The following is an 18,756-nucleotide window of genomic DNA, read 5'->3' as shown; positions in this document are numbered from 1 at the left end:
GCAGTTTTCCCAATCGTTTCTTATGTCATGCAATCAAATTCATGCAAGTAAATCTCTCTCTGAACATACAGTAAGACTTCAAGGTTATTCCAGACAAAAGTGGTGTAGTTGCAACAATGAGTTAAATTTGATTTACCTGCGGTGTAAATGTCAAAGTATGTGGGTTTGTTTGCCACATTGCCCACAGGCTCGAGTCCTGGCCCTCTGGCCTGGACCTTGTTAGGGTCTCCCATGGCCTTGGACACACTGACCAAAAAGGGACTTCTATCGATGTCTTGCCCAGCAAACAACACCTTAACCTAGAAGGAGCAGAGAGCATAGAAACATCAGACTCTACTGTGGACTTTTCAAATGAATGATGAACTCAAACTGCAGGCTCTTTCTGTGCTTACTTTATGAAGACCCTCCACTTTGGGCAGGTAGACAACAGAGTAGGTTCTGTTCTTGTCGTTGTTAGGGATCACTCTGGCCTTTTTGAAAGAGAAAAATAATAGGCATGTAAATATAATCATTGAAACACATGGTAGTGAGGTATTAAACATGCACAATTAATTTCACTTTGTCGGTTTAGTAGTACTGAAGAGCAAATAAGAGTTTGTATTCCCACCTCCTCTGTGTGTCCCTCTGGGTCTTCCACATAAACCAGAACTTCACCCAGACCAGCCTCCACTGTCTCAACCAAGAACTCAGCTGGCTTCAGCACCATGTTGCCTTTAGGCTCAATACCTATCATAAAATAACAAACAATATTCAGATATTGCAATATAGAAATCCAATATTTCAAACAACCAGATGAAGGTTAAATCAGAGGAAAAAAAGCTCAAAAATGAGGCTGGACTGCAGTAATTGAAGAGCCAAAAGGAGCCAGCAAAGCCCTTTTCTCTTCAACTCTTGTCTGCCTGTCTGGTTCTCTGTAGTATATAGTCATTATTTAACTCATATCAGCCTTTTATTATTTTTTTTTTTTTTACGCAGTTAATGGAACATTAAATCAACTTTGTTCTACTAACTGAGAAGCTGCAAGACCCTGTTTTCACTCCCAACACTTTGTTTACAGATTAGCAATTCAGCCATATGATATACATACACAGAAGCAGAGGTCCTACTATTGAAGAAATGAAGAAAACAATACTAATAGCCTACCTGTGTTTACCCTGTTATTTCATTTCAAAATGGCTGCTGTGAAAAAGGTCTACTGCTAAGTGTATGTTAGCACTCACATGACTGCTTGTAAAGTTTTGTAAAGTGACTGTGGGCAAAAGCATTGTGCTGAGTTTTTTAATTATTTATTTATTTTTTATTTATTTATTTATTTATTTTGTTAAGTGCTTTGCTTGAATAGTGGGAGCCCATCATCACTGTTGACTGTCTTAGTTTTTAAGTAATAGACCCTTTTCCACAGCAGCCATTTTGACATGAAATAGCAGGGTAAACACAGGTGTTACTGATGACATTAACTGAGGTTCTGTTCCATTTAATGTAGCAGAGCTTTTCCAGTGAACCTGAATAAACAACACCAGGGCTCTGGCTCTGTTTGCCCAAATGAAACTTTCATTAATGTCATTAGTAACACCTGTGTTTACCTGCTGTTTCATCTGGACAGCTCATCTAGACAATATCTAGACGGCTTGTTGACAAAGAAGCTGGCAAGCCTGGAACTAAAGCTAAACTAGGTTTCACTTGTCATAATAACTAATTCAAACCAATTAAACGGCCTAAGGTATTTGACTTTGGTTGCCTCTTTCCCACCTGGGCCATAGGCCTTGGCCTTCTTGGGGTGCAGAGTCTTAGCCCGCAGCGGGGCACCTGGCTTGAGCTTGGCTTTGGGGAACTGGGACAAGTAGGTCATTACAGAATGCTCATCCACATTAGGATCGACAATCTCCTCGGGGGCAATCACCTGCAACAGGAAGAGAGGTTACTTCAAAGAACACAGAAATACAGAACGTTGCATTGGAAAGCCTCAGATGATACCATTAATAACTAAGTGGCTCCATTGAATCCGTAATTGAGAGCTAAATGAAGTGTCTTTCTGCTAAAACCACATCAAAGAGGATAATTAAATGGGGGCACAAGCTAATGAACAGATATGTCTGCCTACACAGAGCATCTTTAATTAATAGGCAGTGGAAAGAGTCCCAAAAAAAAGGAGCGGAAAATCCAAAGCGGCTCTGGTGATATTAGACCTAATTGCATTGTGTCCAAAATCATAATGTGCTTTCTCTTGATGGCTAGGGAACAACAAGAGGAAGACTGGGATGAAAGATGAAAGAAATGCCAGGGGTAAAATTGTTTCAGAGTCGCATAATGTAATCCATGATTAGACAATCCCCCTTCTTATGAGTCTAATCACTCTAGAGCCAAAAATGACAAAATAATAGAAAATTGTGCGTGTGTGTGTGTGTGTGTGTGTGTGTGAGGGTGTGTGTAAGTAGTTGGTGAGTAAGCTCTGTAGCAGCTGGTAAACACATGAAAGAGCTGTTAGAAGTTAAGTAGCTGCTCTTATAATGGATCCTGTCCCTCATTACCCTCTGCCAGACAGGTGGATGCATGTACATGTACACACACACACACACACACACACACACACACACACACACACACATCTGTCCCTCCATCTAACTTTTATCCTTATAAGGTCACACCTTGGCTACATTTATTCCCTAACCCGTAACTCAACCAAAATGTCAAAAACTCAAACTGGTTCTCACAAGGCTAGAAATACAAGAACACACAGAGAACAGAATACAATAGAATACAATAGAATACAATAGAATTAAACCCTATAAACTGGGGAGTGTGGTGAGAAGGTTTAGGCATGGGAAGATTACACATGCCAGCTGTTCAAGCCAAACTCACTGCTGAAAAGCGTGGAATAGCACTCTATTTCCAAACATAATTCATGAGCTCACAGTCACACTGACTTGGAAGGATTAATACACGCTCATACATAGCAGATGCCTTTTGCAGTGTTACTCTGCATCCTAGATTCTTTTTTTTTAATTATTATTATTTTTCTTTTTATTTATTTATTTATTTAATTTACTCAAAATGTTAACTGTAAATCAATTTAAAAAAATATCCCAGAATGTTTCAGGGAACATTTCAAGATTTCAACTTGTAGCTGTACAGAGTGACAAATCACTGTTTGACCACTGGGGCAAGTGAATTATACTGTGTAGAATTTTTTTTTTTTTTTTTTTTTTTTTTAGATTTAGACCCTAAAGGGACATGGTGGAGAAAAAAATAAACAAAAAAAAATGTAAACTTCTGCATTCTCTCCCAAAACTTTTGCATTCTCTTCATTCTCTTGAGAATGTTTTGCATCAAAGTCACAATGTCTTTATATGTGAAGCTCAAAGTAAAACTTTACAAGCCGCTCCATTGTTTACACTAACTGACATGCGTACAATGACCCAGGAGTACTGCTGCACAAAAAAAAAAAAAAAAACATTGAATACTTCTCTGGAGAATGCAAAGTTTTTCAAGAAAAAACAAAATACTTAACATATTTAACAAAAGTATTTAATTTCTTTTTTCTCCTGCATGTCATTTTTTGCTCTCCCATGTCCCTTGAGGGGCTCTGTATATTTGGGGCTCTTGAAAAAGAGATCTCGATCTCAGTGGCTACCTGATGATTTTGGTTTTGTGCAACGCATCTGCTCCCAGTCTAATTCTACAGGAGAAAGCCTTGTCCAGCCAGGCTGTTTTGCTGTCTGCTTTCTCTTTTCACTGAGTCATTGTCTTCACTTTCTCTCCCTCCGTGCTTGCAGGTCGTGGGCCAGCTAATTTAAACCCTTGGCTGCAGGGCCACAGGACATGTCTGGAAATAGCCCATATTGGCATTTAGCACCTCTAAATGGATAACATCTGATGCTGCAGTGGTGAAATCTGCCCAGTGGATCTGATCTGTGCTACTTTTTGATTTGTACTATTAAGATCAGAATGGGTAGAAAAAACTACCGTAAATACACAACTAATAAGCACAAAGCCCCAGTCCACACTCCCTCCAAACATGTGAATACACTTAATACAGCAGCTTGAGAAAAAGCCCAGGCCTCCATCCCTGCTATTATTTACTCCTCCATGCACCACCTCACTCTCACCCACTCTTATGTAATGCAAAGCAGACTTCTCCATACAATGTTTTCCTGCAAACTTTCTAATCCCGCCTGTAAGCGTTGACTTTGAAATCACAATTATAGCAATTTTCATCAAGTAATCAAGTTCTACTAACTCAACCAGACACAAACACAGACTTTGCCTTTTCTCAGCTGGGTTTGGATGTTAGTCTACATACAGTCTCCAAGCCCACGGGGAGCCTGTGGGTTATTTAAAAGGTGTTATTTTACCCTCTTAACAAAATTCACTTTATATTCAAGCCAGTTGCCAAATAAAATGCAGCCATTTTATGTTTTATGTTTTTGCAAACCAACAAATGTTGCAATGTCAACATTTCTGAACCAAAAATATGTTGTACGTCAACATTTAAACTTCAGTGTGGTGGAGTCTGCGTCAGTGTCACATGTCTGGTGGCTGAACAAATTTACCCAGGTTACAAAAAGTTAAAGGCACACTATCCAGGATTTGATGGTTTTAACTATTTAAAATGACCACATTGAACACAGTGTCTCTGGGCAGTAACCTGTGGTGGGGTTGTGGTACATTCAGTGTTAACTGGGAAACTTTCCACATGGAATTACCTACTTCCCACGTCAGAGCGTTCGAGTGGCTCTGGTGTGATCAATATGGATGCCCAGAAGCAAGTTTAATTTGTTTGGCTTTCAGTGCAAAAGCTTTGGTGTAACAGTTATCGCACATAAAGAGGAGAAAGCACCTAAGGTAAGCATTTATGTTATATTTATGATTATTTATTTTTATTCATCCAGCCCTAAGTAGGTCTGAGTATGCCTGGTACAAACAGAAACTTGAAAGTCTCTTTAAGCATAAACACCTATTTTGTTCTAACCTTTCACTATAAATGCCCCCAGGCTGAGTTACTTTTATGTCAGAGCTACATGTCAGATGTTATATTCAGAAGCAGTGAGTTCTCAGGATCCCAGTTGTCTTGAATGCAACATAACACTGAATTTCTTCAAAATGGCAGCTTTTCCCTCTGGCAAATTAAAATAAGGGAGAGGATGAGCAGTGATTTAGACCTTGCCTGTTTTCGCTTAGACAGGTAACTTATTAACCAAATGGCTGTGTAAGTTTCAATCGCTGTAATTACATCTATGAGTAATAAGTTGGGTGATATGTTCTACAAGGTCATATGGCATGGAGAACATCTCTTTCTGTTTCATCCAACCAGAGCAAAGGTATGTCCCCCTTCTGGTAGTGGAGGGTGCAGAGAGCTAACAACAATTTGAAGGGGCAAAACCTCATGTGTGTAAAATCCTGCATAGTATGACTTTAAAGAATGCATGCATAAAATAAGCAAATCAAATTAATCAAAGACACAGATCTCCTCAGGACTTTCTCTGGTATTCCAAAACATAAATGCATGCCATGATACTTCAAGACTGCAAATGCCACTTAACATGAATGGATCCATTTAGCTAGACAGCAGTATATAGGATAGGACAGGATACACACAGGGAGGGACAGACTGATGCCCTGCATTGTATTTACCCACCAGAACACACCATGGCCACCAGAAATTGGGCTTCTGCAATGTAATACAGGGTGACCCAAAAAAACGGGAATTTTTGAAGTGCGTATTGGCAGACATGAGCAAGTGGCAGCACAATTTTTAAAAAATGAAAATTCCATCATTGTTTCTTAAATGGCATGTTTTCAGGTTTCAATTACTATGAATACAATATTTTTCTTCCATCACTCTTGGTTTTATTGGATTGTTAAAAAGTTCCCGTTTTTTTGGGTCACCCTGTACTTTATGTACCTAATTTTGACAAACTGACAACCTCAAATGGCAGAGGCTGGAATTTGAAGGACTTCTAGACTCAGAAATCACATAAAGTAACTCCAGTAAACCACATACATCATCCTCTGCATTTCATTGTCAAGTTTTGGTTCATGTTGTCCTGTGCACGAGAACATTTCCCACCTGTGACCATGCTGATACCAGCTTTTAATCTGACAAATTGGAAACAGTTACTGCATCTAGCCTGATGCACAGAACATTGTCTTCTGTAGATTCTGTACTTCCACCAAATTTGTCTTTGCTAGTTTTGGAAAAAATATTGCTCAGAGTTGGATGTTGTCTCATCAAGTCAGTGTGATGTTACCTGTGGCACCCCGAGCCAATCATCGGCCTGCTGCATGGCCTCTCTGGCATTCTCCACCGGCTGGCTAGGATCCCATGTCTCCCAGTCCGGACACAGACCTGGAGAACAAGACAACAGTATTACTAAAAGAATCCTCTCCAGCTAACAGCGGCCCTCTTTCACAGACATCATAATCAGGTTTGGGTTACCTTCACCAGAAAGGAGATGGAAACAGAGGCTCAACTCAAACAGTATTTGTGAAAAATAATTAAATAAATAAATAAAATATAAAGGAAAATGATCTTTCTACAGAGATGACCAACACAAATTGTGTCCGTGCTAACCCACTGTGCCTTACTGCATGAGATCAATTCATAGATGCAGAATATACCCAGGCTTAAGCACATGCTCTATGATAATGCCGATAATAGGATTTACCCTGAGTGACACGCTGGCAGAGACTATCAACACGCATATGGGGCCAGGGGGGTGGGGTATAGGTTGAGAGATTTGTCTTTGTATTTCTTAATCTATTACTTGAAGTTCACCTCCACTTTTCGTGCATTTCACTTTGTCCCAAGCTTTGGCTACCTCTGCTGTTGTTCTACAGAGTTTGTGGCACAGAGCAGGTTCATCAAGAAAACTTAGCTTAGTTTGGACACTTAGTTTCCAAAGGCTGAATGAATTTAGAGGTGTGAGGCAAACTGATGCTTAACAAATACAGGGAGAAAAGGAGAGCTTGTGTGAAGAACAAAATCTATTAAGAGGGACATAACTATAATAAATTACCACGAAAATAATAGAACTAAAAAAAAAAAAAAAAAAACATTCCCACCAAAGAGAATAACACATAGCCCATATATCTTTGTGGTACACAGACAACCCCCATAGACACAAAGATAGATACATAAGGTCATTCTCTTTAACAAGCACCCTTTGATATAACCAATGATTTGGCTGAACCTAATGTGCCTCCATTTGGGGCGAAATGTAAATATACCAACCTTGCACATTTGTAAAGATAATATTACAATGCATTTGGGAATGGAAGAGGAAAAGATAAGTTAATGTGTGTGCATGCTTATGCCCAAATCCCGCCTTAGCTGTTAGCTTAGTGCCTCATTGCCACAATCCATGGAGTCCTGCCAAATGTAAACCCCTCCTTCGTTTAATTCTCTAAACAGAAGCCAGTAGACTTGAGCATCCATTACAGAGATCCAACAATGGCAGGTACTTTGCCTTCCCTAAGGCTCAGTGAGCTCTACAGCCAGAAACATGACGTCTTTGTCAAAGGCCAAAATTCCATTCTGCTTTGAGAAGTTGGCACAAAACCTTAGCCTTGAAATTCTACTTTAGGCCACTAGCAACACAGAACTATACCAACTGCTGTAAAAGGTGTCTAAAGCCTCCCATGGGCATTATATCCTTTACTTAGTCCATGGGTGCAGCCATGAGTTTAGCCCTAAAGGGTTGCTGCAAATTGTAGGAGAGAGGAGACAGATTTTTCACCTGATAAGGTTTACGCAACCAGGCTGTGTGTTGCCATGCATGTCCCCAATTCGTCCAGACATTCTATTTAGTATAGTAGAAATACCTCTGCAGCTTTTCCTTACCAACATGTGCCCACAACTGCTCTAATGTCTATCTATCAAGAGGTTCACATAAAAAACCTGGTGCTTTTCCAATATATCCAGCCAGTGCTGTTCACAGATCACAGGACCCACTTTCTCGGTAATCTCAAAAGGCCCATGCCATATGGCCAAGAGACCTAAGAATGACTGGCTGCAAAGGAGTGTTCCTCTAACTCTTGTTGTTGTCCTGTTTACGGCGCTGCTGGGCCAGGCCAAGGCAAACAGCCAGTGATTTTCAGGACATACAGTGTTTGAGTAAATTGCTCAAAGTCCAGGAAACCACAAATTAGTCTCCTGTACTCAGCAGCCACAGAACTGCTCCTCTTTCAGAAAAAAAATGTTGCCTCTTTTCCCTGTCACTTGCATAGATTCAGGGGCATACTTTGCAAAAAAGGGCACATAGTCAGATGTCTCTAACTGAGCTATGTTGGAAACGGATGATTGAAATTGTCTGTCTGAGGTGGACATAAGTGGTTTTCGGGCCATTCACAAAAGCAAACATGGGACACCCTGAATCCCTTCACACTCTTCAGTCCATCCTCTTTATACCTTACCTTGGACCTAAACAAAGTATGCATCCAGCAGCTCATGTTTCACTGTTAGGCTTGTGGCAAGAATACTAGAACTAGAAAAAAAAAAAAGCTGTAAACAAAACTATTATTTTCATGCTTCTTATTTTGTTTTTCTGCAGCACCTAGTTAGCTTTACTTTTTTAACTCTCTACTCTCTTTACTACTCTCTGCGGTCTGCCTTGGCTGTGACTTGAATGACTGACTACTAGACTGTTAAACTCTTGTTCCCCCTCAGAAGTTACCAAATTCCTGGACATTGCTGCACCCATTTTCCACAGCCAGGATGGGATGATGCACTGGGTTTGGTGCTATGGTATCCTACGGAGTTGCAAGGAAGGGGTAAGGCAGTCTGAAGTGATTTCTGATGTGCAGAGCTCAGGGTTTCAAATCCTCAAAAAGACAATTGTATAGTAGCCACTTGTCATACAGGTAGTTGAGGTGAGCCTGTGCATCCTTGGATGTATGTTAATTCCCTGTAGCACCGGTGCAAAATCTCTCACTGTAACTCTTTCACAAAATGTCAGATTGACATTCCTTATGTCTCAGCTTGCTGATATAGCTGGGTTAGAGTTAGGGTCTTTGCACCTTGGGAAGCTCACTTCAGGGCTGCATAGCTGCTCAACAACAACTCCTAGGAAACCAGCTCATGTGGAGCTCTGTCTAGATGGTGCTTAGGTGAAAATGTTGACATGATGATATGATGTATGCTTAGCTCCATCACTCTCCATCAACTTATGACTTGGTGAACTGGTCTTGAATCGTTTTTCAGCTCTCCTCCTGACATTTCAGCCAGTGCTCCGGTTTAATTTCCCTGGCATGCTGCCACTGGAGCATGCCAGACAAGAAGCGACAAAGTTCAGCAATGTTCTGAGTATCTTCATTACTCTCTCTTAATCTGATTCTCTCTCTGATCTGTATCTTGCTGATAGATTCATATCTGGATCCTGTTCTGCACAGCTGCAATGACCCAATTTAATGACCAACTGACCCAATGAAAGTTTCATCTAATCTAATCAATTGATTTGTTATTGGTATCAGCCCCTTTGTATCCATGGAACAGTTACATTATACCTCTTCTTTTAAATTTGCAAACTTCAAAAACTGAAGTGTGCTCAGCGCTTTTTTCTTAATATGTGTCACTAGCTGATTTGAACTTAGTAGGGCATTTCAAAGTTCAGTAAATAATACCTCATACTCCTCCATATAGCTTTAGCTTAGTACTAAAAAGATGAAACAAGCCATGAAATTACTACAGACCCTCATACTTTTGTCCTGTGTCTTAATGTCCTGGTTTACGCATTCAGTAAGGATGGACAAGCCATAAGCTGTGGTGGAAAACATGTTCTCAAGAGGACAACCCTTAAAACCTTTGTGCCAAAGGGCTTTGATGACATAAAAAGGATGTGGGTAAGGAAGTTAAATATCCGCTTCAGGAATCAGCAGAGATAATGTTAAAAAAACAAGACAAGAACAAGCGCTGTCAGCTTCCCAGCACAAGTTTCAAGATCAACAGAAAACATGGAGTCCACACACTGTTTTACAAATTTCTCCAAAAAATGCATGTCAAATCAAATGAACATTTTTACCTTATAAGGATCTTCATCAAGCACTGGATGTGCATGCTGTATTTATTTCGAAGGTTCAAAAGTGAATGCCAAACCAACTGCTGCAAAAGCTGTTCAAGATACTGTACATTCTCACATCACTGATTTATTCAGTAGAAATGATAGCCAGCCACCTGAAGGAAATACACCATGAGTATTGCTCTCCAAAACTTCTTCAACATGGCCAAAGCAGACCATTTAGAGGTAAAGTTCAGAAGGTGATTACATCTCTCAAGGTCATGGCAATAAAGAACTCTCCATACCACCTCCAAAGCCAGCTCAGATTAGGGAAGAGATCATGCTTGATCTTGTCAGCTTTCAGCAAGAGGTGTTACTTGGGTCAGAGTTATGAACCAGGAGCTTTTTTGAGCTATACTATAGACAAAAATCAAATTGGGTCATTAATCAGATGTCTTGTAATGTCACCCACATACAACATGAAAGACATCCAACACTTTTATCCAGGCTTTTATTTTCTAAAAAGTTGTAGATACTGGTACCATATGCACAGAACAATATTCAATTCTATTCAATTTATTTATACAGCGCAGAATGACAAATTACAAATTTGTCGCAAAGGGCTTTACAGGAAATACAACATCCTCTGTCCTCTGTCAATAGTTCTCAATATGTGAGACCACAAATCTTGCAACACTCAAAGAAGCACCACCACTCCCTACCTAACTAAGACACTTAGCTCAGCCTTACACACATACGGAGAGGGCTGACACATTCACCTGAAATGGCTCCCAGATTAGTTTAGATCCAGCTCCTGATGACAGCTGCCAGTTTTCTTCATTGGCAGTGCATCTCCATAAACTTGGCATTTTCCGCTCAGCAGAAACTCTGAGACAAGAAATTATGGCCAATATGTGAAGGAGTCCAAATGCTTTGGATGGGACACCACTCTCTGAATACACTGAGGGGAACTGGGGCGAGCATGGGACAGCAGAATATTTATGATGACCACTTAACTTTACAAAAAACTGCTGAAAGGTTTCCAGTTCTCTTTGCCTCTTCTTTTGGACCTGATGCAACACAGTTGATTTCACCCTGTTGGAATTGAGATGACAGCTGGCTAGTTTTGATGCTTTGGTCATTTTGGCAAATGAGAACATCATCCTGGCACTGCTCAGCTGACTACCAGCTCCAAGCAGGACACAGTCGAAATCGTTTGCAGGCTAGGAGGTTCATGGTTCTGACCAGCCATTCCAGAGCCTATTCCCAGCCTGGTAGAAGTAGGAGCAGTAATTTTAGCATTCATAGTGGTAGCAATGGACCCTCGTGGGCTCCTAGCTGCTCTGCACTTCCTTGGCAATAAACTGGCCCGCTGGCAAAAGAAACAAGCAACAAATGTCATACACAATTGGGGGTGACCATTTTAAAAATGGTCACATCATTATGATTGTCATACTGAGCCTGATGCCACCAGTTGACAGCTTATTTAAACAGAGCTTGCAACATTTGCTGCATCTAGTGCCTACCTTTTTTATTCCTTATCTCTTCCTGTCCCCTCGCTTTTTTTAAATTTTTGTTTACATGTGAGTTCAGTCTGTGTACTGACTCTAAAAGATGTCTGTATTTTGTTAGTTGATGGATCACACTCTTAAGCAAGCCTGGGTTTGTCCACCCAGCATTCAGGTGTATTTTGCTCTAGTATTTTGCTGGGGCTCTCATTAGAAGTGTGTGTTTGACACACAGGCAGGAGAGGCAGGAGAGACCAGGCCCAGGCAGCTGAGAAGTCACCAGCCAGCTTACAAAATAAGTGCACTCAGTGATTAATTGATAATTTTTTCAGATATCGATTCCCAAGCAGTCACCAGCCCAAACACTTAGCGGCCCAATGGGAATCCAATCAAATCTCCAGATTAGCAACTCCGGCATTCGCTCAAGTAGTAGATGAAGTAGTCCGGCATTAATTACATTATTGGCTTTTTATCACACGATCGGCTTTCTTATTTTTGGATTTTTACTACATTGTCATCAGCCGGACATGGACAATATTTCAATATTATATAAATATTGTGATATGAGGCTAGATATCATCTGGGATTGTAACAAGCTGATATAGCATATAACTTCAGTATCATCACAATATAAATACTGAGGTATTCAGTCTAAAATATTGTGATATTTAATTCTGCCCACATCGTTCAGCCCCATTGGCAGGTACTGCATTATCAGCCTTCACAAGTAGCATCAGCTTTGCACTGAATCAGGAACTCGTACACTGATGCAGCGTCAGGAGAGTCCACTAGATATGGATCTCAGCTGACCTGATTCTTTGCCAGGAACGTGGGTTAAATTAAAGGGAGCTTTCCTACAAACAACCAGGCCAGGGTCTCGAGTACTGACAGCTCCCCTGTGGATCACTGAGCCTGGGGCAGCTGTTGTACAAGTCCATCTGGCTGACCCCCGGGACTTCAGCTTCAGCTACTTCAGCTCTCGTGGGCTGAAGGATTGAATGACAGCATTTTTTACACCCTCTCCTCCATTATCATCTTTCTGTCGCCCGGCTGTTCTCATCTCATCTGATTGTTTTATAATGGCAGGAAGGTTGCTTCTATTTTTGCGGGGTGAAGGGTTAAAGGGTAGGGAGGGAGAAACGGTAGAGGAGAGGATTGTGGATGGAAAAAGGAATAGAACACACAGAGTATGTCCCATCCTCCCTCCCCCCAGCGTACTTTGCTTATCTGCCACAGCCTCATGTGATCCGATGTGGTCCGATCAGAGCTGTGTAACAAATTTTATTAAACAATTCTCCTTTTAATGTGGTTTATGGGTCACATTCATCAGGGCAGTAGCATCAAATGTTGTATTTCAGAATCGCTTTCGTGCAGCATTTTCATGGTATCTGCTCGCTCTCTAGCCCACCCAAGGAGTGATGTCATATGCACTGCTGTATCAGATCCACCCATAATATAACCATGGGGGCTTCCCCACACTGGGAACTCTAGCATATACACCAGATAAACAAACAGTGTCTTTGTCATCAGGCAGCACTATCAGTCAGGCAGTGAGGTCACTTTAGCCTTAGCTAACTTCTGCCTATTGTTTTGGAGACGACAACTGCTGGAATTGACTGATCCTAAGTCCTGCCTGCCAAACGCAAAGCAGCCAGTCATAGCTTGCTGTATGTTGCCCTTGGACATACAGCATGAAATCGCTCTCAATTCAGGTAATGCTATTGCTATGGCAACAAGAATTCCATCCTAACCACATTCCATGTCCATACCAGATACTGAATGATCGGTCAGTAATTGTAGCTTCAAAGTGTTCACAAGAAAATATACGTCAGTAGAGTAGACATGTGGCGATCACGAATCATCCAGCGGACTTCACCCATATGATACAGTGCTACACTTTCTATTACAGCAGACTGATCCAAAACGGCGGCCCCTGCGGCCCCGGGCCTGTTCTTACCGGGGCACAGTTGTCCACCAGGGCTCCCAGGGCCTTGCCATCCCTCCAGTCACGGTGGAAGTTGTTGATCGGAAGCTGGGGCACCTTGTTCTGGATCCAGCCGAGCAGACGCTGCTTAGGGGTCAGCTTCTTGGCATCTTCATCATCCTCATCTTCCCACATGGGCATAGAAATGGAGTAGTGGAGGATGAGGGTCCAGATGAGACCCAGAATGAGCTTCAGGTTCCCGTCCACAATGGCTTTAGAGTCTGGGAAGGAGGAGTGAAAGGAAACAGATTTGTTGTGGGGGTTTTTTGCAGAGAGACAGAGATAAAGGATGATATAGAATTCTCCTCTCTTTCATCAATAAAGCTGCACCGGTTTTATGTTATTTGGCTATCAGAAGAGTAAATGGTTCTTGCTATAAATGAGATAAATGCAAACACATATTTATTTAAAAAATGAAACTGAAAAAGTGCCACAAAATATGCATCATCCAGTAATAAATTAATTTGTGTGTGTAACAACCCAAGACTTGGACTGGACCTTTTAAACTTCTGTTTTGTTGCCTATTTGTCATGACAATTATCAATAGCTCCCTTGCATGTGGGTCAGCAATTAAAAGTACTAAACATAGTAGACACACTTGTGTTTTCATTCAGAATTTCTCACCAGAAATATTACCGTTCTGCCATATGGTGTTGTGGAGGAATATGCAATACAAACAATACACAGACCTGGTTTTCATCTTATGCGCTTATAGTGCCACCAGTGGTCACAAACTGCACTGGTTACATTTAACACCTGACTTGCATGCAACTCGGCTTGCTAACTTTTGCTTGTGTCTCATACAAATCCATAATGTTCTGACAAGTAGGGCAGCATTGGCCCTCAGCTGCTGAGGGAAGCAGTGAGCTTTCAAGCCAGAGCAGAGCAGTGGTATTAGGCCTTCAGCCCCTCTGCTGGCACAACAACACACATCTGTATTTACTCTACTGTTCCTGTACCCCTGGCCAACCCTGTTGCCATTACTTTGCAAGTACAAAATTGAAAACACACTTGGAGAGCACACACACCATCACTCACAGAGAGGTTATTAATCAGCTGCATTGAGTGTTTCCCTCATCTACTCAGGATGATGATTGTTTTTTGTAGTGTTTCTCTCTCTCTCTCTCTCTCTCTCTCTCTCTCTCTCACACACACACACACACACACACACACACACACAATTCCACTTGGCATCCACTGACACAAAGCATCACAGACCCCATGGGTTGGTTAACATGAGCGTGCTGTGTGCACTTTACTGACCTTGCCTTACAGCATTTCTGAATACTGAAGACCTTATAGGGCTAGTTCACCCGTTTTGAAAAATGTGATATTATTTCACTCCCCCCCCCCCCCCCCCCCCCCCCCCCACCCCCCCCCTCAGCTGCTCTGTAGAACAGTAGTGGTGTTCTCTTCCTCTCAATGTTACTGAGTGCTGGATAGTGGCTGGATGCTCCAAATGTTAACTGTTAGCCTCCTGCCATGAAATGATCAAATTTGTTAAAATGGGTGAACTATCCCTTTAAAATCCCACTTTCGCTTTCCGTTCAACAAATTAAATTTCAATTGACAAATGTGTTGTCCATGTTCAATACTCAAAGCTAATCTATGACGCTTCAACAAAGCTTTGTGATCTCTATGATCCATGACTCTGTGATCATGCATTATATTGCACAACAGATTTAATAAACCATAAAAGCTGGTGTCCCAATTTCTCTGTTTCACTGTGGCTCACCACGGCACCAGAGAGGCCGAGCACCGCAGGCCCACGGAGTCTGCACTTCCAGATTGTTTTGGCTTTAGCTGTCAGGAGACGTTCTCCCGCAAAGCTGTAATACGAGGTATCCATCGAGCTGGACAGCAAAGTGGATGTACAACAGCACTACAGGATGATGTCATTCAACCCTAGGTCTCTGGAATGAGGTCAGTTTAAATAAGAAGCACACACACACACACACACACCCTGGAATCTAAAGAAGGACAGAGAAGAATTCCACCACCCAGAGTTGTTGCTGGTGACACCAAACTAAACTTACTTGCTAGACCACCCTTTACTCTCTCTGTTTCTCTCTCTTGTGACACACACACACACACACACACACACACACACACACACCCTTGTCAGTCTACGCCAAACTTCTGCAACATGACCCTCCAATCCTGCCTGTCCTGTTTCCCTGTGTGTCTTATCTATTTTTTCCTCTTCCATCTTTCCTTCCTCCTTCTTTTCTCACTCTGTCTCTCCAGCATTGCATCAGGTCGTTATATTCCTACCATAGGAAAAACTATTCTTAATCTGAATGCTTAAAACAGGCATAATGAAAACCTCATGTTTCACTATGAGGTGGAGTAAATGAATACATTGTGCTTTTCGAGGACAACCTACTTGGCACACACACACTTAAGCAAATAAGCCAGACTTTTTTTTATGCATTCTTGACATTGAAATTGCCAATTGCAAAATATTCACACAACCCCATTTTGCCATATTTTTGTAATTCTATTTTTATGCTCTTATTCTATTTATCCTCGGTTTATTCTAGTATTATTTGCTGTTGCAGTGGACTGAATTCCTGCAAGAATTGTCTAAATTTCACTTTATGTTTTAGACCCGTCAGCATGCCAATACCCCAGAGCGACTGTGATTCAGATTCATTTATTATTTTATCTTCCGCTGGACGCAGCTAACCACTGCAGGCATGTACACTTCTCACTTGTCAAAACATAAGTGAGAGCATGAGTTGCTTCCTTTCGCCCAACTTCACGCTGACCTCAGACGGCGCAAACAAACAGCTTTCAAGCGACAGCCCATCTTAACCACAGGGTCCTGGACGTTAGTTGGAGGATCAAACACATCGGGCAGGCATGGAGGAATGCCCCCGAGCCAAGAGCAACAAATAGAGACGGAGTGACGGCTTGGGGAGGACAAACCACTCTGAGACAGGCAGGCGGGATTTCAAACACAACTGTAAATCGTGGAACAGTAGATATATGGAAATAGTGGATGTTATTGACAACATGTGCAGTTTCTAATGCAGGTTTTTGAAGGATGATACTGATATTTTCAGACTGAAGTAGCTGCTATTATATATGCAAATATGCAATATTTATTTCATGCCAAAACAACTGAGGTACACTAAACCTTTAAAGCAAGAATTACTTTACAAAGGATAGCTGTGCAATTTTTATCGTAACTTACGTTTCTCTGCTGCTGTGATCCATACTTTGGCCATTACATTAAATCGTAGTATACCTTGTGCTGAAAAGTATTTCAGTATTTCCTGTATCCCCCCTCCCAATTTGATATATTCTTCTTTATACTTTACTGTAGCCTATTACCATTTGTTGCAATGTTGCAAACAGCTCCAGAAATAACACTGTTAATGTAAAATGTAAAAAAGTAAAAAAAAAAAAAAAAGTGAATCATGCCAATATTAACAACAACAGGACCCAGTACCCATTTTTTTAAATTATTTGGGAAAGTGCTATGAAGTAATTCCTTTCTTGTGCATGATAACTATGCGGAAGTTTCCTGCAGATGCTACCTGTTGATCTACTTACCAACTCAAATAGGAAAATTACAACAAAAGAGATGTGTTATTTCCTCAATAACTGGGCACTGGGCCTTTTTATTTTTTGGCATAATTCGCTTTGTTAACATTTATTTTATGCGTTAAAGGTGTTATTTTGGAAGTGAATGGAAAGACGGAAATACAGTATTGTGGATTAGCAGCCCAGGGGAGCACAGAACAACTAATGAGGATATTTCACCACCATGTGGACTCATATCACACCCTGGGAACTAGACAACCCAACATACCAATACCAAAGTTCAGTTTCGCTTTAAAAGGAGTGGATAATTAGTCCAATAGCAGTTGCCTTTATCTTCCTCAGAGGACAAGAAAAATGTAGAACACAGCTGAGAAGTTGGGGATTTCTGACATCAGTAGTATGTCTTTTTTCACACGCTAGAGACAATATGTCCATCCAAGTTTGACAGCGTGGCTCAGTCTCTCTGTCTTGCCTTTGACCTTTGGGTGGCCCGGTGAGTAGATAAGAAGAACCTCCCACACTGATCTGAACCATGCTGTACCGCTCTGTGCTTGGCGTTAAAGAATACACCCCCCCCCCCATCAGCACCACCACCTCCAGAGACATCTGGAGTGTCTCAATCTGTCAACGGCTCCTTAGAGCCTTCTTACATGCATCCATCTAGAGTATTACATTGTTCACCCAAACAATATTGGGCACAAGGTCTATGGATCGATGTCACACAGGATATCTTAGATATTGTTCATTACATTTTGACGAAACTTGGGAAGATGATGTGTCTCAAAATTGTGTATTTTTCAAAATGTAACTGATTGATAGGCATGAAAGGCAGGGCTACTGTACGTTGTTTGTTAATTCGTCTATTTGCAAAATGACAGATACCTGGGATTGCATTTTGATAAAACCTAGGGAAGTGATGCATCTCACAACTGATCATAAATGTGCTCATGTGTTGGCAACAATGTGGGATATCTCTGGGAGAACTTTGGAGAAATGTATGGAAATTAGGCATATTATCATGGCATTATGACATTTTTAAAAATTAAAGGGGACACTGCATTATTTGTACAGCTCACCATTATTATTATTATTATTTTTTCTTTTTTTTTTTTTTTTTTTTAGTAGTAGTTTCAAAAGTGTGCCACTTAATTACAAGTCAAAACAAAGTGGTTTGTTTGTCACTGTTTGGCCCAGAGGAGGTCTACATCCTTCATGGGGAAGGCATGTTTATTAATGCCTTGTTCTTTACTAATTCCTTTCCTCCTTCGTCATCTTTCTGGTGCATTCTCGGACTCCCTTTTCCTCTTTCCCACTCTCCCACCAACTCTGTTCTCCCTCCATCATTTCCCCTTTCTGCTCTACAGTTCCATAAAGCCCTGCTTTCAGAACATCACACATTACACATTTTCTCCAGTCACCCAGAGGGACAGAAAGAGACGGAGGGGGGTGACGATGAAGGGAACTTGTTTTCCACAGACAATGCAGCCTTTCTATCCAGAGGCCATTGTTTTGCCTGCGTCTTGTAGTGAGGCGACCTTTAAGTTTCTCGTTTGGGCCGGCTGTTTGTTTGGTAACCCTGGGCGACCGGCGAATGTCGTCCGTTCGCTCTAACTGTCAGTGGGTGTCGGGTCCTACTGGGCCAACAGCGTTCACAGGACAAGCTGTATTCAAACAGACCTCTTGTTGTGGAGCTGAGAAGGTGTCTGGCAAAACACCAGCA

General features: G+C 41.4%; 1 protein-coding gene across 5 annotated transcripts in view; it reads right to left on the bottom strand.

Annotated features, from left to right (window-relative positions):
- The window catches only part of LOC115355524 (filamin-C), an 86,230-nt gene that overhangs the window by 49,515 nt on the left and 17,959 nt on the right, over window positions 1–18,756 (bottom strand). For 4 of the 5 annotated variants that reach the window (XM_030046375.1, XM_030046371.1, XM_030046374.1 and 1 more), the window contains exons 2-7: window positions 13,458–13,705; window positions 6,249–6,347; window positions 1,750–1,900; window positions 608–726; window positions 393–470; window positions 137–299 (exon numbers count right to left, since the gene is read on the bottom strand). In XM_030046375.1, coding sequence (XP_029902235.1) covers window positions 137–299; window positions 393–470; window positions 608–726; window positions 1,750–1,900; window positions 6,249–6,347; window positions 13,458–13,705 — 858 coding nt within the window. Of the gene's footprint in view, window positions 1–136; window positions 300–392; window positions 471–607; window positions 727–1,749; window positions 1,901–6,248; window positions 6,351–13,457; window positions 13,706–18,756 lie in introns of all 5 variants that reach the window. The other variant, XM_030046372.1, reaches the window with a different exon arrangement.

The sequence above is a fragment of the Myripristis murdjan genome, chromosome 23 (assembly GCF_902150065.1).
Source record: "Myripristis murdjan chromosome 23, fMyrMur1.1, whole genome shotgun sequence".
NCBI classification, from domain to species: domain Eukaryota; kingdom Metazoa; phylum Chordata; class Actinopteri; order Holocentriformes; family Holocentridae; genus Myripristis; species Myripristis murdjan.
Note: the sequence above shows the minus strand (reverse complement) of the source record. Positions and strands in the feature narration are given on the sequence as shown.